Consider the following 24531-nt stretch of genomic DNA (forward strand, 5'->3'; position numbering starts at 1 on the left):
AAACTGATTTCTTGATTTAAAAATGTAAACCTCTTTGCAGCAGCTCTAGAGAAACTGTTCCACTCTGCACCAGCACAGGGAATCGGCCCTTTTATTAAGTCATTACCCAGTGCTATTACTGAGATGTGCGTTGGCTTCTTGATGAGGCTACAGCGTTCACATGAAAACTGACCTCTGGGTCAACCATTCAGATCTCAGATCACCGGACCAATAAAAGAAATGATTGGGGCATGTTTAAGAACAGCAGATACTAGCCTACTCTGCCCCACTAAAATCACACTCCACTTGTGTAATACATGCTTCCTTATAGTTTTTGATACCTGCTATAAGTTCTAACCACTTAGAGGTAAAGTTCTTCTGGCATTAGCATTAGCACAAAGATAATGTTAAAGCAGCGTTCTGACTTCCCTATGTCCCAAAATGCAGTGGAATACCAGGAACATCAGGCTTCCAGGGTAAGAGACCATTACTTGGCGGACAGCTGTTCTGACCTAACTTGAGCAATCCTCTCTCTGAATGTGCCTCACATTCCTGAGTAAGTCACAGTGACCATCATTTTCAGAACCAAATATTGGCTAATGATGTCAAAGGAGAAGAGCATGCTTGTGAGGTAAACGAGACCGACTGAAATACACGCTGACCTGGAAATCGAAGCTGTACAAACACACTGGTCACTTACAGTCCCTATCATGTCAGTACTCATGTTTTTAGCTCATGTTATTCACTTTTAATCTTGCTCCAAGTAGTATTTAAGTAGTCTAAGGCTATTTTGCTTCATTTTCTGAAAGGCATTAAGTATTAAAATTCCCTCCCATTCTACAGAGAGACCAGCTTTCATATCGCATGCCTGGGGCCAGCACTGCCTCCCCATTGGCAAGGATCTGTCCTAAACTCCACAATAGCATACTTCTCCACCACCACAAACTGGCTTTTGGACTTTGTTCTTTTCCTTGGACACACATAAAGTATCTTTTTAAAAAAATATCATAACCAGTTAAGAAAAAAAGTTAACAAATTTTAAACAAGCAATTTTTAAACAGTACACTGTCCCCATGCCTAAAAATGGAACAGACATTACTCTGAAGTTTGGTTTTAAACTTTGCATCTATCATTGAAGTAATGTCTTCTAAATACTATATTCATTCAAGTACAAATACAAATGGTCCTTAGGCTCCTCCCCTACCAGAAGCTGGTGCTGAGATTCCAAGAGTGTGAGCCCTGGCATCAGACAGACCTGAATTTGAATCCCATCTCTCCCATTTACTGGGCCAAGTCAAGTAACTGCACTGTTCTCTAATCTGCAAAATGACAGTCATAATGTAACTCTCGGTATAAGATTGCTGCATATAATTAGCACACAGTGAGCACACAATAAATTTCACTGTAAGAAAAAAGGCAAACCGGTAACTACAAAATTTTTGTAACTACAAAATTTTCGCAGAAAGACAATGGTCACAACTGAGTACTAACTCAGTTATGCACATGAATATGCACATGAATAGAGTTACTAAATCACACTTCAGCTAAGAAATCAGTTTTAGACAAAAACTTTTCTTTTTAACAGGATGAACACAAATATTAGGCTAGTGCAAAAGTAACTGTGGTTGGGGTGGCCAGTTAGCTCACTTGGTTAGAGTGTGGTGCTAGTAACACCAAGGTTGCCGGTTCGATCCCCACATGGGCCACCGTGAGCTACGCCCTTCTTAAAATAAAAATAAATAAAGTAATTGCAGTTTTAAAATTAAAAAAAATTTCAAAAACCACAATTACTTTTGCACCTACCTAATAGTTTAATACACGCTCTAAGCAAGAAAGAAACTAAGTTTTTGTGATTTACAATTTAAATGGTAAAATTAGAGATAGAGCACATATTGGTAATACAATTTCAAACTCTTGAAGTCTCTATTACTTCATACCAAGGCATACTGATAAATATTACCCTGGGCTAAGCTCTGAGTTGAAACTCTTGGTGGGTACAACGCGTCATAAAGCAGTGAATTATATATTTTGGTTCATGCCAAATATTAGAAAAATTTTATTAAAATGCCAATCAAACCAAGTTTGACCCGCTGTACACTACGCTGTGGGATTAGAAACCTATTAGGAATACATTTCATAAGATGATTTATCAAGAATTCACAAGAAATATTCAAAGATATGCCTAGCACAAAGTACAATAAAGTAGGTAAGGAAAATCAATTCACAATGTAAACTCTATGAATAAGAAAAACTCTTCTATCTTTAGATCTACATATTATCATAACTGCTTTCTAAGAAAATTCCTCATAATTTCTTTCCAAGTGCAAAATGTTTCTATGAAGAACTGTAAAGATGCAATAAAATAATTCAGAACCAAATCTTTTCCTTGTATAATAGCTAGAGAAACAAATTATTAAAACAATAGAATTCCTCCTTACATATTTTAACAAGCAACTGACAGAATACAAAATTAAACAAGGAAAAAATGACAGAAAATGCTTTTTCTTATTCAGGATGTTTTAAAGAAAAAATCAAATTAAAATGTAAACGATCTTTTTTAAATAATGGAATTTTTTAATATTCAAACTATAATCTAGACTTCAGTTATGAAAGAGTTATATCAGGTACCTATTATCTCCGTTGAAACATAAGGCAATAAAATGCTAATTAAGTTTATAATTATTGTAAATTACAAAACTATAAAAGATAATAAAATCAAAGATATTGCTTTTTATTGCGCTTGAGATAACGTATTTCAAAACCTGCTGGCAGTATCCTTTTTCAAACTTGTTTTTCCAACATTATCTAATTAGAAATCAAAGAAAGGTTTATAATGTCTTTATAGGCATTTCAATAAATACTTCATGTAGACGTACAAATACCTACAAAATTACTGTATGTTTTGCACCCAACTTCTAGAATTCAATAAGCACCAAGAAATGCAATGTTTGGAGAAAGACATGTGTTCCTTAAGATGAAATCCTAACTCACAGCCTTTGACATCAGAAAAATGCATCTAAAAATCTCCTTTTCTACATTACCTTGAATTCTCCTAAAGGATGGGAGGGGGAAAAAAGGAAAGGTGGGGAGAGAGGGAGGCAGAGGAATGATGAAAGGGGAGGAATGAAAGAAAAAGGGAGGAGGAGGAAAAGAAAGGTGTAGCCTAGACAGTAAGGTCCGTGACACTGTGGTTCAACTCACTTCCAACAAATTTCCTCCCCTCAGCTTACTCAAGTGGAAAATGAGCACACCATCATTTATGCCAGTGTTTCCCAAAGGGAAGAGACCTGGAAGATTTTAAGTGGTACAAAGAGAAAGCATTTTAAAACATTCCAAAGTCATAACCTTTTCAATTCTCTTTCAATCCTTCTAATTATAGCAGAAGAAAAATCTCAGTTTGGTGCTAGTTTGTCTATCGCCTTTCTACCTTTCTAATACTTGCTAATCTCCCTTTCTAAAAAAGGCCTGATCAGAGACACTTAGGCAGACAACATCTTAGCTAGAATTTAACACAATATTATTTTAATTAAATTTATTTTTACTGTTACCTTCTATTTATAGCAAACAATTTTTCATTGAAGATAACGATAAAATTTCCTTTTAAAATAAATTTGGGATTGCAAAGTATTAACCAACCATTCAAAATTTTAAAATATAAAATGAACAATATACTAGGAAATGACAAAAATCATGATGGTGATACAGGAAAGACTAGAGTTTAACAAATACTGATTTAGTAGACTAGGGGCAAAAGTAGTGGTAAGTTATTTTCAACTCTAAGCCACAGTTAAGTCATCTGTAATATGGGAATATCACACGGATCAAAGAAAAGTTGTGGAAAGAATTACATTAGATAGTTTAGTACAGTTCCTGGCACACACTGAACACTAAACAACCATTTGTTCCCTTCCCTTTTTAAGGATATAACCAGAAAGCAAGCCCTTTTAAAGACCTCCAGAGAGGCTTTGGGTTGGGGGTTGGAAGCCAGGCTTCCTGTGTATTAGAGACAGGAGCATTTGCTCTGGTTGTCATACTTCCCACCACGAACCTCCAGGGACCTGGCCTTGCTTTTTTACCCTGATAAAGCTGCAGTTGACTCTCCTAAGGCTCATAATTCTAGTTACAAGTGAGTGGGAATAAAGTGCTTCAGAAAAGTGGTACGTAGCTTAAATCACTGAGAAATCAGACCCCAAAGGATAACAAGAAAGGCAGGGCCACTTTATAACAGATGTCCAAGCTAAAAGAAGGTATTTAATTTGGGTAAATTCAGCAATGTTATAATGGGAGGGGAAGTCACTAGGTGGTCCATAAACCAACCTAGATCACTTGATCATTTGTCCAACGAGAGCCCACAGGTGAGAGAAGCCTTGGGAGGGAGGAGGGACGGTTCCCAGTTCCCTAAGGAGGAGTATTTGGAAAAAAAGAACTGACTATTTTAGTAAGTCCAACCATTGTGTAGTAATACGAACTGTATTTTACGTATATTGCCTAATTTCTTCAAACATACCTGTGAGGCAGTTCCAAGTCAATTCACCAAATGGCCAAATCTTCAAATAGCCTATTCTCTAAATTTACCAAAATTTTAAATATTTAGAGTTTATAATAATTTGTATTGATGTGACGGTTTAATTAGCTTTTAAAGCTTCCTGCCAAATTAAGATCAACAGGATAGCAGAATTTTCAAGAGTGTTCAATGCGTCTCTATTCTGGCTCTCCGCTGGAAGAATTAGGGCAGAGAGAGATGCTCTGCTTGTAGAAAGATACAGCCCCATCTGCGCTGCAGGTGATGGGGAAAGAATGGTAGAGTAGCAATTCAGGGGATGGCAAGTGACAAGAAATTCTGTAAGTTCAGCAAATCAGATTCAGCAAATTGATTTTTGCTAAATTGGATATTGACTAAATTGAACATTTCACAAACTAGTTTCAATGACTTGGATTTCGGTAAACTGGCTTGTTTACCTATGAACGAGGTAGTATTAACCGTACTTACAGGTAAGAAAATTGAGAAATGTTAAATAACTTTCCTAAAAAGTAACGCAGCTACGCTCTAGGTTTTTCACACACTACCTCATTTCATTCTTCAGTCATATCTGTGGTGAGTCTACGTTCCATCACCACCACCTTCCAAAAACAAAAACAAAAAACAAATACACACACAAAAGGAGGAAAGGATTTAAAACCAAGCCTAACTCTAAAACTCATGCTCTAACACTCCTGGACTCCCAGTTACCACTACAATAACAATTCGCTGACATAATTTTAATTGCCACCCCCACCAATGTAATTTTGTCTATCATAATGCAATAACTATTTGCCCTTTTCTGCAAAAATGTTATCTGCTATTCAGAGATTGAATGGTATTGTTGCGAAACTAACGGGATAATTTCAGGAAAAAGTCAAAATTTTAGAGATCCAATTATTTTATTTAGCCTGGACAACCTTTTTACACATGATTTCAGATCAAGTATTGCAAAACTAAAATTGCTTGAGAATGCCCATTACCATCTTTAGGGGTCCCAAAATGGCAAGCCCTGCTTTTTTCCTTTCATTATCTTGGTTAAACACACACACACAGAAGTATACAATTTTCTGATCAATTATTTTGATCAAAGTCTAGGTCTCTTCACTAGATTATTCTCATTAAATAAATGTGAAAACTAAAATAATCCTAAAATCTGCAAGAGCTACGTAAGACATTAGTGTTTATACGAACTATTTACCTTACTCCTGGACTCTTCAGGGATTTATCACATTTATGATGCTAGGAGACGTGTCTTATCTCACCTACTGACACATAAAACCTGACTATTCTTACAGTAATAATTAAATTTCCTTCTCACATTAATATAAGATAGTATTTCACGGATCTCTAAACAACTGAAAATATATTCTGCCCTTTATGGTAAGCAGAAAAATTCCCTATTCACAGATCTTATGGTAAAATCCATATATAAACCATTTAAAATATTAATATTTTTACTTTCACACTGAGTATAATCAGAAACTTTTACTAATAAACTTCCATTCCTGTAAAACATTTTAAGAAACAAACTGTTACTTTTTAAAAGCATTAAACATTTGTTATGATTCCTCATTGGGTTCAAAAATCTCTGATGTTAAGATGGGGAAAAGAGATCTTTTCAGCAAACCTGAATATTGGAAACGGACACTCCAAAAAATGCCATCCTACCTTAAGCCTTTTCAAGTACATATTTTAAATGCTCAACGAAGAGATGACAAACTTAATTTTTAAGTCTATTTCAGGCATCTCTTTTCCACTCTAATAGTGCCTCTTTATAATTATTTTTGATCTCCAGTGTACATCCAAGGCTATCCTTAATGTTTTAGCAACCAGAATGCGATTCTACCTAACCTCTTGAAATCAACAAAAGCTATAAATTTAACTCAAGACAGCTTTTGTAGTTCAGTTAGATTCAAGGTCATCGCAAGGCTTTTAATTACTAACCAGGATTTGTGGATGTTTGCAATTGGTATAGTTGAGGGAAAGAGCAGCTGGCTTATTCACTTTTTTATTAAAAAGCATTATAAAAACTGTGTCTTGGTAAACTGCAACTTCTCTGACCACCATTGGTGAGCACATAGAAGCCGAGCAAATAATCTTCAAATATCCGTGTTTATTCTCAATCAATATAAATAAAAACTAGAAGACTCTAATTTTAATTTCAACAAATATGATTTACGCTGTGGTTCAAAATTTGTAAATAGCCAGACTCCCAAAATATTTCTATTTCCATTCTGAAACCAGCCCTGTTAAAAATTGCAAATGCCTTTCAAATTAGCATTTGAAGATGTATTTAGGTCTCTTCACTATAACTCCTGTGCAAGATTAGTTTAGAAGCCAGCCACGGAAGAACCCGTGCAGATTATGCAGAATTTCTAAAGAAATAAGTTTAACTTCTCTCTCCATGCACTTAATTTCTGATCAAATTCAGTTGTAGTTTCAGGACTTATTTAAGACTCTGACAGAGATGACACAGTTGCGTTATTAGAAGACACACACACTCCATTCTCCAGGGTTTCTTCACCACCCATTCCCCCATAGTCTCTAACAGAGAGAAAGCAGCCGCAGAGGAGTCCCTAAACTCTGCTCTGACCAGGCTGCAGAGGCCGGGATGGGGACGTGAGAAGGCAACAGGCGTGTGAGGCCTGGTGCTAGAAATCTAAGAATCAAAGGACAAAAGGCATTGGGAATGACTAATATCTCTCAAAAAAATGAGAACAAACAGCCTACCATAGTGCCTAATTCTATGTACCAGGCATTTATTTAAAAATATGTACTGCTGACAAGACTAGATTTTAGTATACAAGACATCTTAATGTACATTGAGCTGGTTGTCGGTGAAGGTACATTGAGGTAGATACATCTAAAAATCTATCCCCCCAAAATAAGCCAAAATAAAAGACCACAAGATGGTCTGGGCAGTACTGTTAGATATATCAGGGAGAAACTAAAAACTATCTAAATATCCAACAAGGAAAAACAATGGGTTGTCATATAGCTATTAAAAGTTTTAAATAAATTCGTAAAGAATGAGTAAAGTTCATAACATAAGAAAAAAAGCTTTAAACAAAAAGCATAAAACATAATGGTATATACTGTAAAGATCACAACAAGCAAAAAAAAACAACCTAGGATTTGAAGTCCAGAAGAAAACAAAAAAATTTTAATAGAAGTTGCTTGGAGGCAAGATTATAGGTAAATTCCCCTCTGTTTTCTGCATTTTCTACAGTAATCATGCATTTCTAATTTTAAAAACATTAGACTCCTAAGCAGCTCACACCTAAGGACCTAAGGGCCACAGGCAATTCAGCACAGAGCTCAGAGAGATCACACCATTTAAAATTTAAATACAAGATACAGCTAAATCCCTCCAGCTTTTATTTACATGCAAGCACTTCCAACTGTGTTCCCGGGATGTGTTCCTTAGACAATGCTCTAAAGTTGCTTTACAAACAAGGCACTGGCAGCACTGGGTATTCTCCAGTCAGGAGCCCCACCTATGGTCCTGACAACTAGCTTTGGAGAATAAATTTACAGTATTTCACATATTTCATATGACTTATAAATGCTCGGTAACTGTTTTTTATTAATGGAAACACTATATGAAAAGCAAACTTCCTTTGAAATATTTTGAAAAGGCTCACAGCAGATAGGAAATTTTATCTTCCAATGTTAAATGCATTTCTTCATCACAGTAGAACTTTCAGTAACTGCTTGCCCTCAGTTAGCTCTGAATTCTGGCCAGCCCAACTATCTTTCAGATTTGATCTGTCAGCAAGTAAAGGAATAATTTTTTGTGGGAAAGCAATTGTAATTTCCCACATTAGGTGATTGATTAAGTTCTCTCCTCTAAAAGGCTGATTGGTTTCCTGGTGCCAGTAAAATGATTGATGAATATTTCAACTGCAGCTCCCTTACTACCCCCCTTTCCCCCTTCCCCCATGCACTGCCGCCCCTTTCCTGCTGGGTTCCCTTTTTAAAAACGGACAGCATTTAAGGAGGTTTTGCAATTTTCCTTAAGAATCCACCTTCTCAAATGTAAGGCATTTAATCTTAAGAGGATAGGACTCTCCTCAATGCTGAATTAGTTTTGTAGATACAAATCCCTTTACAAGGAATGAGGAAAAACTCTGAAATCAACTATAGGTGTGACTCCGTGAACGAAATCGTACCTACAAAAGAGAAAGTATGCCATGGAGGAGTTATAAATAGGAAAAGTGATCATGTTAAAAAGGAAAAAAAGGAAAACTCTACATCTAAAAGGGAAAAAAGTGGTAACTCTACATCCAGTTTCACGTTTACAAGTTGTCGAAATATTAGAATTTTAATTGAAAACATTTCTATAGCATGAACCCCAGAGAATGGAATTTACATGTAAACTATGTGATCCTACAGATTTTAAAGCAGCCATGTGTTCTAAAAGCAAAACAGGATAACAGTGTAAATGTCCTTTGATGGGTGACAGAACAGTATCTGAAATCAGAATCATCACAGAGAATCTAGCTGTGAGCACCATAGCTATGTGCCGTAAGCACGGCTTTCCTAAATTGCAATTTCCTGTTTTACCCAATTCATTCCATCATAAAGCTGAAATATCCCTTCAGGGATTATCTAATTTAGCTCCATCATTTTATAGGTGGGTCCATAGAGACATGGCTTTGTAACAAAGCTAGAATCAGAATCTGGGCAAAATCCAGGCCCATCAACTATTTCCTGCAGCTCATACCTCTTCAAATAATGTGACTGGCCTCCTCTCTCAAATCCTTTCCTGCTCAGATGACACTGCTACCATAATCTATTAATCCACACTGCCACATCTTTTCTGTCATCTCTCTTTGCTAGGAAATCACTTTCTATTTTACAAACTTTGGACAATTGGCTCTTATATTTCCATTTTCAAAGAGTCACATCAACCTTCTTGGATTGGTTCTCCTCTCTTTCATATAGCCACCTTCTTTCTATGTGGCAGAAATACAAAAAAAAAATAAAGGGACAAGGGACAAAGGCCACCTTTTCCTAAACCGCATTCCCGAATGCAGCCAAGCACACAGCCAGGTGTTTATTAGCCATGGCGTCTTAATCCAGTGTATCTAGTCACTTTAGTTACAAGAGCCACATTTCCAAACGGACACTACATTCTGGTTCCAGGAGGGCCCATCAAATCTTGGATTTAGTTTCAACACACTTTTGACTTATATACTGGCCCAAGCTGCCTCAAGTGACTGAAAAGCACATTCCCTTCCCTTATATTTTGTAGACTTTCTCCAACTATCAGCAAAGGACTCAGATTCCTGACCTGACCATTCCTTTCTTTCATTCACTCATTCAACATTCATGAAAAGACAATTCCTTGGGCTTAGTGCTGAGCATACAGATAACAAGATATGGTACCTCTGCTTTGAGTAGCTCAAAACCCCTTTTTTCCTTAGCACTCCTTAGATTCATCAAGGATTGTCCCTGAGTCTGCAAAACTGTTTTCTGGTCAACTGTTTGTGGTTGGCTTATTAAAGCCAACATGAAAGAAAAAAGTCACTTGCATCTGTAAGAGTGGGTCTTTGTGACTGTCTCGCTAATCTATAGGGAGTTGAGTTCTGGGCTTCCTCAACAACTACAAATGGCTTGGATTCACAAGTGCTTGCTTTGGGGCAGACACGATGCTTGGCATTTTACAGACTTTGTCACTAACCTAATAACCCTACAGTGAATTTCAGAAACGTTATGGTGGGGAGTCGGGGGAGAGATGACATCTAGGAAACAAATTATTAATGCTGTTACTGTGAAATCTGGGGCTTAACCTCTGTGGGCTTCAGTTTTCTCGTATGTAAAATGGAGACAATAATAAAACACCTACCTCATGAAGTTATGAGGATAAAGAGATTAGAAATTACATAATAAGCCCTATATAAATGTTAGGTATTAAATGAGAATACTACAGTTCAGAGAAGTCAAGTGACAAAGTCACATAGCTGTGATCTTTGTTCTGCCACACTCCAGAGTCACTTCTCTTTCCTCTCACACCATCTAACCAAAATCCTTCCTCCCAGGCTGAAACTAGACTGCCACTTCCAAAAACAAAGCCCTCTAACTAGATATCAGTGGGGGGTTTCCCCCAGGTGGTTTATTAATCTGCTAAAAGGACATTTTGGGGGAAGGACTGTAAGGCTAGAAAGGAAGTCTCCTGACAGGTTAGATTTCAACAGTACAGCAACAATATGGAAGAAAAAACCAAATCTGCTTCAGCTATTAAGTGTAGTAATTAAAGCAATTTAACTCAATTGATAAAGAATGCATTTAAAGATTTCATCTGAAATCTGAAATAAAATTCAAGCATTAAAATAAAAAAGGAAAGGACTGTTTCTTACGACTAAATTGCAACCCCCACAGAACACAAAAATGCTTTAAAAGGTACATTACGTGACACTCCCAAGAACATCAAGATAATTACCGAGTTCTCAGGAAGGAAGCCCAAGTATCTCCCTGATCTTTCGTCTCCCACCAAGCTTCATCATCTTAAATTCTGATCCAGTAATTCCTTATTGCTATTCACATTGTTATGTGACATTTCTTCTGCCAACAATTTCACTACAGAATGAGTTCTACCTAGCAACTATCCTATGGAATAAATCCCTATTTAACAACACCGTAATTGACTTACACTAAAATGTCACTCACACTAGGAAAGGGTATTCTGAAGCCAGGAGATGCTTCTCTAGTGTAGACCCTTATCCCCTCCCTCAGTGAAAGCTAGGTTAAAAGGCAAACCAATCTACAAAACGGCATTGCCAAAATCACAACTTTAGAAGATTCAGAAAGCCAAACAGGTCTACTGAAAGCAAACAAGCAAGCTATTTATTCTTGATGGGAAATTTTATTTTAAAAAGATAAAGGAGTTTTAATCTCATAAGTATTTATTTTATAGCAATGACTCTTAATATTAAGAAAGTACTTTTATGTTGTCAGATATCTTTCCATAATTATAAATGTACCCCTTAAATCTACCCTTTGTGAGGAAACAGGTCCTATTGGAAAATTTCTGCCACAAGATAATTAACAGTTAAGCAACAGGTTTCATGTAGCAGGTAACAAAAGCCTTATCAGAGAATTCAGTGAGGGTGAACTATGACACACTTCATTTAGTCTCAAGCAAAGAAAACCTAAATGAGCTCATTTTCAATTTTATTTCCTCCGGAGCCCTTTTACGGAGGCAAAAAAAGAAAAGGAAACGAAAGAAACATCAAAGTAATTGAGTACTAATAACAGTGTCTGGTGAAGTCACCATTTTCTTACACATTAAGTTAGTTCATTTAGAACAGGGGTTCTCGCATGTTTTGGTCTGAGTGGTCTTAACCCATTACACATTAATATAAATAATATCCTTTTATGAAAAATAACTATTTTCCAGCAAAACGAAAAAAAATAGCGAAAAGAGTGGCAATGTTTCTATTTTTCTAATCTCTAATATCTGGCTTAATTCTGGCAGCTAGATTCTCCTACAGGCATTCAGTATGTTGTGATACATTGTTTTGGTTGAAGTATAGAGGCAGAAAATCTGGCCTCAGACAGAAATGTTTACTTATTAAAATAATTGTAGATATATTTCACTGATAATACACCAAAACTTAGTAGATATTCATTTCTTAAAGGTTAATGTGAAATCTAAAACTATATCAATGAACTTTGTGTACTCTGTTACATTAAAATCCATTGGTCTATATGACATTTTGAACAGATCTTTTACCCATGCAGGATTCTGTAACATCATACGCCCAGAGATTTGGAAAATACGCTTTCACTGAAATAAGGTGATCTTCAAAATGTTGACGCTTCATTATATGATAGCAAAAAAGTCACATGTTAATAATACCACCACCATCTGTCTCATCAAAAAAAGCTTTAAGTATTAGGAAGCTGTTAAGCTTATAGTGACAGGTACAAGATCTCCAAAATTCTAATTGTTGCCTGAAAGCTCAAATTTTATTCACTAGCAACAAATATTGTCAGTTTTCCTTGGAGTTACAGGCTTCCTGTTCATTTTCCAAAAAAACTGTCTGCCAAATACCCAAATCTGAACAAACCGTAGTTTAATTGTTCTTTCAAGTAAAAATGGTGATCCATGAAAAAAAACACAGCTAGTTCAGCGCATAACATAATGAACTGCACAGCACTTTTCCTTAAAACAACTATTCTATTTTGGTATGCAGCAGAAATGCTTTGTGTGTATTCATCATACAATATCAAAAACAAGTGTGGTCAAGGGTCAAGATTTAATAAAATTAATCATTTTTATTTCATCTAGGACTTAAGTGAAATGGGCTTTTTTTTAATACAAGTGTATGGAGAGTAAGAATATAATCACTACTATTACAGTTTAGTGCTTTGATTTCTGCTAAGGTGCCAAGTTTTTACCTACCATGGTTTTCCCAACATCGATACAAATGTCAAAATGGTGAAAAAGGCAAATAATGTATTATAAAAATAGTTTTGAGCTCAAGAACGTCAAGAAAGGATCTCAGGGACCCCCCAAAGGTTTGTGGACCACAATTTGAAAACCACTGGTTTAAATACTACAGTAAATCACATTTAATGACTCAATAAGAGGGAAGAGAGTAAGTCTGAAACAAAACAATCCAGTAATGAATGCTCAACAAATAATGAATGGTAGAAAATACTACAATCCAACTGAGTATTATTTCATTACTCATTTATAAATTTAAAAGGCAAGAAGTGAGGAAGCAGGATAAAAAGTATGTAAGGCTTCACAGAATTGTTGTGTCCTTTTTTTTGAGAGAAAAATTAAATTGCACATATTGGCGTTGTGATAAAAAGAACACTGCCTCTGATCCAGTAGGACACAGGGAATTAACAAAAATGATCAAGACTGAATTTTTAATCCTTCCAAGATGATAAGCTTCAGGACTGAAATAAGTACATGAATTAAATAAAATTAATTTTTTAAATGAAAACTCGCTACAGGTTAAGGTACTTTCCTTCACTGCATCAGTCTGTCCTCCATTTTGGCGCATATTTGTTACTGAAATGATTCCTGAGTCTTAAACCACAAAATCATACCTTTGTTTCCTTTGGACTCAAAGGAAATACCATAGAAGTTTAAAAATCTGTTCAATCATGTCCTTTTTCAATCAATGGTTTTAGAGGAAAAAATAAGAACACAAATTTTGACACTACAATGATGGATTGCAAGAGCAAGCAGAACCCACTCATAGACCTCTGAATGCTTTTATAGACAAATCTAAAACTGTATACTACTATGAAATATAAGGAGTTGGAAATAAAAAGCTGAGAAGGCTATCTACCTCTTCCCATGAGAAATTTAGTTGTGCATTTCTCTCTCAACTATGATCCTTGAGTATATTTTTAAATGAATTATAAATCGTTTCCAATGCAAATAGTTGTTCAAGCATCTATACTTGATAAATCCTTTGCTAATACCATCACTACAGGTCCAATGAGCTAGAGCTTCTTCGGCAAACAATTCCCTCTATCCCCATTACCAAATTCTTTTTATAATTTCTCACTTTGACAATGAGAGCAAAGTCACTATTCTGGTTCAAACCACCCACAGAGTATATCTTCAAATCAAACCGCCAGGATTTGTTTCCAGAATACATTACATGTTGCTGCCTAGGGAATTGGTTTTGGAAACATTACACTTGCCAGCTGACTTTATCAACAGTGCCCATAAAACTGACACCAACTTAAAGGCAAGAATCTTTCCAGAAAACAGAAAAATATGCTACTACTGCCATCTGTGGTTTATGCTTGAATAGCTTGTAAACAAATTGAAGGGTGCACAGTTCACAATTAGGATCCAAAGACCTCATCATTTGAAGATACTTTTTAAAGTTAACTCTTACTATAGCAATTGCAGAGTTTCTTTAGTATACGACATAAGAATTTGTGATTCTCGTTTTGAACTTATTCCAATAATGCTGATGGAGAAACCACAAACTACCCTGAATGAAAATGTTTACAATACATAAGGGCTAACTTTTGTTTTCCCCAAACACAAACTCCTAGGAAATTCAAAACACCTGAATGTCTCCTGTGAATTTATAATTAGGATAAATTCTCTTTTGAAATAGTGATTATCAATATTAAAACATTCCAAAAATTTTTAAAGCAAGAAATGTAGTTTTAAGGAAATCCAGGAACTATTTATTAGAGTTTAGTCACTTTGCTCCCTTTAAGATAAATTTTGAAGGTTCAATTATTCCTGTATTTTTTTAAGAACAAAAATTCCAAAATGCAAATGAAGCTAAAAGTACGCTATTTTCACAACTTATTTTCTCTCAGTTTGCTTTCTCGAATGACAACCACTGTAGCTTAGGGATCAAAAGATTTGCTGCAGCTGGGGGTGGGGTAAAAAGCAATTCAGCTCCCCAACAGCCAGCTGAGGAAATCCTGGTTCTCTCCCCAACTAAATCACTGTTAATTAGAATTACGGGGTTACATAGTAAAGTCTTATTTAAAATAATCGTAACCAGAGGAAAACTGTTTTCTTGAGAAGCTGTTCTACGCAGGCTACTGTTTAATAGCAGGTAATAAAAAAAGAACAAAATAAAGTAGATGTTTTATTCTTTAAAATAAAGTTCTCTATAGTTATTTCTAAATCACATTGAAAAGCAGGTTAGACTTCTCACAATGGTTTTCTTCTAATTTTCCAGTATTAGGGAAATTAAGATCTAACAGCCTTATCTTTTTCGTAGAGACAGGCCATTTTGGAAAATAAGCAATAAATAGCAAAGTAGGCTTGATTCTAGGAATATTGTACATCAAAGTTACATCCACAGATTTTTATTTTTTTTTTTAAGATTCAGCTCAGATGAATCTGAAACTTCAGTTCTAACAGGAGCTCAACGCCCAAAAAAGAATTACCTGCTCAGTACTTCTTGCCGACTTTTAATAATTCTGGTATTTCTAAACCCTAGTTATCAATCAGAGGCATCCATCAACCCATAAGAAATTACCTGAGCCAGGAAAAAGTTGACCCTAAGAATAGGAAAGTTTGAAAGAAAATATTTTCTTTCACAATTTGTTGGTTTGGGAAATACTTTCAAAGTGTAACAAAGAGGTGGGTACATTAGATCACTACTTGTGTGGGCATGCATATTCAATAGCCACCTTCTGTTTAAAATTGTTTCAAGGACACTTTTATTCCTTGCTGAAATGCAAGCTTTATCTGTTGATTCAGAACTTTGATTTTTTCCTATGACCCTTTTTCACATAAGAGATGATTGGTTCACACAAAATAAGGCTTTCTTATAGTCCTACTTTAAAATAATAGATTTGACCAACAATGTAAAATTTACTCTTAAAAGGCATCGTGCCCAAATTTAACTTTCAATCGAATTACATACATGGAAAAAAATAAACAGAGAAATGTCATTTAACTTGGCTACAAGACCAAAATAAATGTAACAAAAAATTAAGACAAGGTCCCAAGATCGAGATGAGCATGCTGAAAATGAAGTCTCCTATGTTGAAGGAGCTATCCTGAATTCTGAACCCACAAGTTGCCATCTGAACACAATTCAGTAATGGACCAATTTATTCAACACAAACCAGTAAGTAACTGCCTAGTTATAAAATGAAGCCATGGTGTCTTAATACAGGATGAAACTCACTTACACAGCCCCGGGCCCCAAAACATGGAAGCATCATTAGCAATTTAAAGCCAACTTGCACAATAAGCAATACAAGTAATTTAAGAAACTTCCTTCATCACTATCATGGCAGCAGTTGGCATTTCTACCCTCCATGCCCCACTAACCTACAATTAGGTATTTTAATCTAAAGTTTATTTTCTACCTTTGCCCCGCAACTCAAGAAAAAGGAAAAAAATTTTGAGAAACCGAGAAATTATGAATAAAAGATGTGAATGTGTAATTTGTCGTTTCCTCCACTCCCATCTAACTCCCTTTCTTTTTGCTATAAAATTCAGAATGACTTACAGATTAGGAAGCATGTCATGATAATAGTTTAATTACATGGGACAGAAATACCCAGAATTTGGTGGATGGTAAATCTAAGATTGGAAATGTGATCATCTCACATCTCAGCTGCTCAAAATCACCAGTGAATCTGTTCACTGTTGCTCAGTGTTCTGTGGAGGTCCCAAACCTACTAAAACAAAAACAAACAAACAAACAAACAAAAACCCGGTGCTGTTTGTTCTAAAAAACAGCAGCACTATATTACATATTTTTTTAAATCAGAGTAGAAAATTCAGAGGTGACTCAGAATTAATTTAATTTTTAAAGTCACAAAACTGAAGTTAAATTACGGAAAATATTTGCTAAATTATTTTCGGGGACAAACATTTGGATAGCATGGTCATAGTAAGAAAAAGATAACACGTGATTTAATGAACTCTCATTTCCTCTAAAGTGTAATTATAAAAAACACACTTTTAATTACTGATCATGGCTTATCACCTTCCTTAGCTTGAAATATTTAAGTCTACTCCCTCATTCTCTTAAAATAAAATGAACAAAAGAAATATTCAGCATATATTTCCTCAAATCATTTATCTGCCTTTGAAACCCCAAAAAGGGAGCAGTCCTCTATTATGACTAAATTGAGTTCATTTTTGTTATGAAAACCTACAAGCAACAACTGAAAATATCCAGCGCAGTCAGCAGAGGGAATTCCTGGAAGGGTGATGATGCATCAAAAGGCTAGCAACTCTGTTCCAATAGAATAATAAAAACCATTTAAAGGACTGTAAATTCAATATCAATGGCGTTTCCGGCAGGAAAACATTTCTAAAATTCCACCTCCAGCTTATTTCTTAATGACACAAACCAAAAGACTTCCTACCTAGATAGCTATCTATTGCCAATATTTTATACAAAATGGAAATCAGTCGGTAGGATAAAAAGACAGAAGAATTCATTTTTTCTGCTTAGAACTTAAGCAGTTTCATTTACTTTTAGAGAAAAATATCAATTAGGAAGTACAAAAGAAAAAAATGTCCCCACCATTCCAGAAATAAACTTTTCTTTTTTCTTTTTTTTGGTAATTCTTCTGTGAGCGTGTTAAGTTATAAGAGATAATAGATAATGAACATAAATTCTAAGACAGAACACAATGCTCGTTCTTACACTGAAAAATAAAGCACCCCAGAATAGTCTACTGCTTCATGTATTTTCTTTTAAGCCCATCAAACTGCCAAAAGTCCCATTGTGTTTTCAATAAAAAGGAAATATTTGGAAGCACTAAATAGGACTGATGTAAAATATTAAAGCCAGCTTAGCCTACGGTAAATGGATTGCTCGATAACATTCTTTTAAATGGTTCTGACCAATTGAGGAAATGAGACTATGAATGGGAAATTTGATTAAGAGTTAAAATTACCACTGAGTTCTTTAAAATGTACTAATGAATAATTAATAGCAAATGCAGTTCCTAGGTTTCCCTTACAACAATATTCTCAAGTAAAACTGAAGTCTGCAGCAAAATCCATCTACATGTTATGCACAGGTGGGTACAGGAAGTATACACACACAGAAAGGCATTATGAAAATACACTAATGTGGGCTATAAGATCTGGGGCTGGGGTAAAAAATCAGCATGGTAAATTTTAGATCAGGATTTACAACATTCACACATTAATACCAAACCAAACTCCACTTAAAAAGCTTAAAAAGTCAAAAGCATTAAAGAAATCCTTTGTTCCTATGATACTGTCTCCTTCTACCCTAACTGGATTCCAGCCTCCTCCTTTGTGACACCGGATTTTATTGATCTCAAACATGTTCACATTCAGAAATTAGTCTCCAAAGACATCCCATGGGACAGTTGGCCACCTAGATACCACACATCACAGACATCTTAAAAAAGGACAAGAGCTTTGAAAACATATCACTATTTGGTTAGCAACATCAAGTGAAGTTAACCAGGTTGTCCTCTAAACACACTTCACCCTTAACTGGTAAAAACTGCAGGTCTACTGAATTGGCAACCCCAAGATTCCTCTCCTTCCGTAGCTCCTCATTCATTCAACAATTGAGAGCCTAAGTGACTTATATTCAGGTTACTTTCTTCACACCTGCCAGGTCACTGTCCTGATGGAGAAACTTCTTGCTGAAGCAATTAATTTTTAGTGCCTTCTAACTGTCCCGGGTGTTTGCATTCAATTTGAAATCTGTTACTTGTTAGACACTGTTCGGTCCTAGATCTTTCAGAGAATTGCGAGTTTATGGCACAGAGAGGGGAGGAGGCACGGAGCTCCAAGAGCCTGTCCTTTATTCGGAAATGAGGAGATGTGAAAGGTAGAAGACAGGGCAAATAAATAAATAAATCGGGTTTGCCGCCGGAGCGTTTGCCTGCCGGTACGAGCACCCTTTGTAATTCAGGCCTCCCGGGGCTATCGCCTGCGCTAATTGCTCCAGGGCGCTTTCCAAGTTCAAAAGTTCACCTTTTACGACCTCACAAAAGCTCCTTACACGTTACCAATAAAAACATTCCGCTGCAAACACCGAGGGAGAAAATATCAAACAGAAACAAATAAAACACCCCGCAGGGGGAGGGAGCCAGGGGGCGGAGGGCGAGTCAACCCCAGAGACAGCCCCGAGGAACCTTAGCTTGAAATATGTAAGTCTACTCCCTCATTCTCTTAAAATAGAGGACTTGGCCCGGTCCTGGGGGCAGGGGGAGGGCCGTAGGAAGGCCCGGGCCAGGTGAGGAATTCTCGGGGTCCGGGATCCGGGATCGCGAAAGGGACAAGGAAAACGGAGGTGGGGAAAGCGCGGACCGGGACCCGCCGGCAGTCAGAGGGAAAGGCAGGTGTCCCCAGCACCCTCTTGGGCCGGAGACCTGAGCCAGCAGCAAGTCTTCGCCAAACAGAAAAGGGGGCTGAGCCGGAAAGGAGCAGAGGGCAACGGAGTGCGGAACAGGCACCAAGGGGTCCAAAGAGGAGACGCTGGACCGGTAGCTAACGATCTGAAGGTCGGCGCAGAGGTGGAGGCTCGCAGTAGTACCGCACCGTAGAGAAGGAAAGAGGCTCCAGAAAGGTGTGGGGCAGAGTGAACCAAGGGGACGTGGATGTGGCGTCGGGTCGGCAGGGCGAGGAAGGAGCGTCCGCGGGGGAAGGAGGGACCCGCGTGGGGGAGCACCGAGGGGACTGGGGGGAGGGGAGGGCTCCGCGCTGAAGGAACCCTGTGGAGCAGAGGCTCCCACAGAGGAGACCCCGGAATGGGGTACAAAGGGGAGGCTCTGAGCAGAGCGGACCCGAGGGAGCGGGGAAGCCCCCACTGACCGGACTTGAGGTGGGGGCTGGAGAGGACCAGGAGAGGATCGGCCTGAAGGGACCCGGGGGAAGGGGAGAGCTCCGCGCTGAGAAGATCGGGGGAGGAGGAGAGGGGGTCCGCGTTGAAGGGATCTGGGGGGAGAGGGGAGGATCCGCGCAGAGGGGAAGGGGGGAGGGGAGGCCAGTGCAGAGGGGACATGGGGGAGGGGGAAATGAAGGTCGGGGTGGAGGGAACCCGGCAGGGGGAGGATCCGCGCTGAGGGGAACGGGGAGGGAGGGGGAAGGTACACACTCAGTAGGAGAGGAGAGGGAGGGTCCGCGCTGAGAGCCACCCGGGTGAAGGTCCACGCCGAGGGGACCCGGGGCCTCTGCAGCTTCCCAGAGGGAGAGTCCGCTGAGAGGAGGGAAATCCCCGGGGTAGGGGACAGAGGGCCGGTTCTTGCTGGGCCCAGGCTCTGCACGCCCCTCACCCACCGTTGCGCGGCGGCGGAGGGAGCGCGGCGGGCGGCTCCAGGAACCCTGCCGAGCCCCCGCCGCTTCCCCCTCCGCTAGGCGGCCGTTCGTCCCGCTCCATGCGGTGGTGCTCAAGGCTCGCACTCGGTTCGCTGCTCCGCCATCACCGGCGCCGTCGCCGTCGTCGTCGTCGTCCGCCAGGGGGAGGGGGCTGTCAGGGGCCGGCGGGCTCCCGGCCACCGCGCTCTCTGGGCCGCGAGCCGCCCGGCTCCTAGCCCCTCCGCGCCGCGCCCCCTCAGCACTGGCCAGCTCCCTCCCCCGACGTCACGCGCCGCTGCCACGCACGGCTCTGCAGAGCACGCTGGGTATTGGAGTCCGTCCGGCGAGGCCATCCACGCGAGACTCCACCAATTGAAGGGGTGGGAGGAAGGATAACCAGCCCTGAAGAAGGGAAATCCAAGTCGTTTCGAGATCATGAACCCTAATGAAAATTTCTGGTAAAATTTAATAAAGATTACTTCAGAGCCTTTTCTTTATTGTGATTTATGCATGGTCAACCATTCCAACGACTCTTTGTATCCCCCCCGCCCTCACAATGATTCTTTCCTAGGAGGCGGGTCGCGAAGGAGCCGGGTGAGCACGTGCAACGAAGCCCAGCCCTGTAGGCGGGGCTCGGATGGGGCGGAGTTCGGCGGTATTCACGAGGGCCTTCCTCCGCGGCTTGGGGACAAATTGGACCCGAGATTAAAGGACCGGAGTTTAACTCGAGGTGACTGCGTTCGTATGCAAATGGAATCTATAAAACTCTTCTTTCCGGGGTACTCTTTAAAGCCTTTTACCTCCGGGTGGGCGGGAAAGACTAAAGTTTCTCTTCCTCCTCTTTTTCTGCCTTCCCGTGGAACAGAATGGCAAACTAAGCTCTAAGCCAATGATACCATTAAAGAAACTCTCAAGACTCTTTTAACTGGTGTCTTGAAGCTCTCGGTTTGAGAGGCTCCTTACCCATCCTTGTTCGCCTTCCTTTCTCAGTCTCCCTATCTGTAAAATGGGGTTGGAATCGGGATGAGATCCCATTGGAAGATCCCCCGCTCCCCGCCTCAGTTTCCCGGATTTTGCAAAGTCTGCTTCTCCCGGCTGAGCCTGTCGCGGCCACCAGGTGGCGCGCGGCCACCAGCCTCTGAACCTGCCGGGGCGTCTGCCTTTGACCACCCTCTCACGGAAGGACTCTTCGCGGCTGCCGCCCAAGGTCTAAGCCCTACCTGGCCTGCTTGAAGACAAAGAACAAAAACACTTCTGCATCGCCCGCCTCTGCTCTGCCGGGTTATGCCGCGGCTTCCTTACTGGCTGCCCATTTCCCGCCCTTTCCCCACCCCGCCCCACCAATCCGTTGGCTTATTTATGTATGTCATTCCTTAATTTTCAAAAAGCCCTCATCCTGGCATTTGTGTCCCTGTCTGGTCTGACCCCTACCCACATTTCTCATCATGCCCCTTCCCTCACCTGCTACACAGGAGGTTTTGCAACATTTCCCTGCACTTGCGGGTTCCTTACCAACAATACAGTTAACCTGTATTGCATCCTGAATCTGTGCCCCACCGCTGTTCTGAGAGATTTACATTAGTGCTATGTTGTCTAAACTTCACACCGACTCAATGAGGTAGCTCCAATATTGTCCCTATCATACACTGATGAAGTCAGACAGCAGAGAAAGGGATGCCAAACCCATTGGGTCAGACATTAGAACTTGATCCTTTGGTTCCTTCAAGCTGGAATGCTGCTGACTTCACCTCACTGCCAAAACCTTATGCATCTTTCAAAATCCTGTTAAAATATCTCCTCAGGGACGCTGTTTTTAATACTTCCCCCCAGGGGCCATCTGGATTCCCTCTGTGTTCCCTTCAGGCTCTGTTGATCTCCCTGTGGACTGTGAGAAATGATCTCTGTGATTGCTTCACCACTACCACCGTTACGCAGCCCCAGAGTGGGAGGAGAGCCCTTAGTGTGTGTGTTTGGGAGGGTGAGGGGACAGAGGAGACGGGTCGGCTGAGGCATACCCTCGACTCTGGATTCTACAATGTGTTAGGACCATGTGGCCTTCCCAGGGCCAGAACTTCCCTTTGGATCACAGGCCTCTGCAGGTAGTGAATGCCCCTTCCTTGTGATCCGATTAGGCTAAATGGCACTGCAGAAATCTCCTGCAGTCCTGGGATTTCAGTGGGGGACAAAGATTCTAAGTTGACCCTCAAAGATGAGCAGAAGAATTCAGCCAATCACTCAGCCCATGGAAACAACTCATCCTTCAGACCAGCTCTGTTGTCTCTTCCTTCCAAAACCCTTCCTCGATCTCCCTGACTAATCAAATCCCTTTATTCTCACTCTCATCATTATAACCCCAACTGCTGAGCACAGGGCCTGAACATAGTAGACTCACAATAATTGCCGAATGGGTGAAAGAATGAATAAGACAGATCTGGCTTTTCTACTAATAACTGACCTTGGGCATTTTACCTCGAAGCTTCAAAGTCCTGGTTCTAAGGGATAAGAGATAATAATGATAGTCGCTACCTCACAGGATTGTTACAAGAATTAAAGAAGATGATGCAATGCACACAAAACAATGTAAGATCTGGCCTAATAAATGGCCTATTACTAATGTAACTAGTATAAAAAGTGGTCCTAGTTAATACCAGTTACAGCTCTTCTGAAAATGCTTCTTGGGAAGAATCAACTACCACAAAAATGAGAAAGGTGAGGGCAATTACAATATTCTGAGATCCCCGCCAGTGTCCTAAGTGTATAGGGTCCTGTGAGGCAGGCACCTACTATGCATCCAGTACCTACTATGGAGCCTTTCCCCACCAGTGTCCCCCAACAATCCTAGGAATCAATACTCCCCCCCCCCAATTTACACATTAATCAGATGAAAAGGACTCCCACCACCAGCAAGGCTCATGACAGAAGAGCTGGAAAGGAAAGTAGGGATAAGGAGGGGTCTGCGGGGAAGTAGTCCTGAGGTCAGAGGCAGACAAACGGCAAGACAGGGATACAGCCAAGAACGAGGCAGGTGTGAGCTTCATCTTGGGGGCCTTGCCCTGTGGTGAGGGAAACATTCTAATCAAATCAAACAATCACACAAACCTACAACGCATATAAGCGCTACAAGAGAACAAGTTCCTGGTGTTATGAGAGTGTGGGACAGGGCTCATTCTGGTCCTGGGTGATGATCAGGTGAGGCTTTTGGGGATAAAGAGCATTGAAATAAAATGGGAAAGATGAGTAGGAGTAAGTCCGACTGGGCAGAGAGAGTTTTGGTGGAAGGAACAGCGTGTGCAAAGGTCCTGAGGCCAAGTTGGACCTGAGAATCCATATTGATGAGCCCACTGAGGGAGAGGAGTAGAGAGGAGGAAACCAGAGACCATGGGGCCATGCGGAAAAACAGCCAGCAGGGGGCAGAGTTCTCTGGTGACAGCAGCCTTGCTCTTTCTGGGCCTTTTAGTCAGAAGCAGAGCCAGGCTGCAAGGGGAGAAAGGGCTAGAAAAGGGAAACTGCCAGGTTCTGTTTGTTTTAAGTAGGTTTTTTCTATTTGAATAGAGAGGACACACATTACAAAATCCCCAGTATGCAAAAAAGTATTCAATGAAAAGAAAGCTTTTCTCCTTACTCTGAGTCCCAACATCTGGTTCCACTCCTTAGCAATAACCACCACATGGATTCATTGCATCCATTCCCAGATAATCTGTGCACATAAAAACACACACCATATTTATTTTCTACACTAATCTAGCCCTGATTTTGACGCCTCCCCAGGGGACCTCTAGTTATGAAAGAAGCTAACTTGTACTTAACACTTACTGCACATGATTCTTAATTCAGCTGAGAGTTACGGAACATCAGATCATGTGCTAGGCCAGTGGTTCAAAAACCTTAAATCCGGGGAGGACTTGTTAAAATACAGATTGCTGGGCCCCCACCTCTAGACTTCCAGCATCCTTAGCTCTGGGGGTGTGGGGGGAGGCTGAGAATTTGCATCTCTAACAAGTTCCCAGGTGATGCTGAAGCTGCTTGTCCTGGGACCACACTTTTTGAGACCACTGAGCTAGCTGCTCTCCGACAAAGTATGTGCACTGGTGGCCTTATGTCTCTCCCACAAGGGAAGGCACCAACGACACAAAGAAACACACATACCAAGTAGAAAGATAGTTTCATAGAGCGATACATTTTATGAAAAAGATGAAGAGGGGAGGGTTGTGGGTGAGGAGGAAGTGCTTGAGAGTAGGGGTGGGGTAGGAGTAGAGGGTAGAAACAT

At 39.9% G+C, this 24531-nt stretch overlaps 1 protein-coding gene across 2 annotated transcripts in view; it reads right to left on the minus strand.

The window, feature by feature from the left end:
• The window catches only part of NR6A1 (nuclear receptor subfamily 6 group A member 1), a 208182-nt gene extending 187669 nt beyond the window's left edge, over positions 1–20513 (minus strand). Inside the window, exon 1 of one of the 2 annotated variants that reach the window (XM_033123666.1) lies at positions 20247–20370. In XM_033123666.1, the coding sequence (XP_032979557.1) occupies positions 20247–20346 (100 nt within the window). In that variant the 5' untranslated portion in view covers positions 20347–20370. Of the gene's footprint in view, positions 1–20246 lie in introns of both variants that reach the window. The other variant, XM_033123665.1, reaches the window with a different exon arrangement.
• Between the last annotated feature and the right edge of the window lie 4018 nt (positions 20514–24531).

This window comes from Rhinolophus ferrumequinum, chromosome 12, assembly GCF_004115265.2.
Source record: "Rhinolophus ferrumequinum isolate MPI-CBG mRhiFer1 chromosome 12, mRhiFer1_v1.p, whole genome shotgun sequence".
NCBI classification, from domain to species: domain Eukaryota; kingdom Metazoa; phylum Chordata; class Mammalia; order Chiroptera; family Rhinolophidae; genus Rhinolophus; species Rhinolophus ferrumequinum.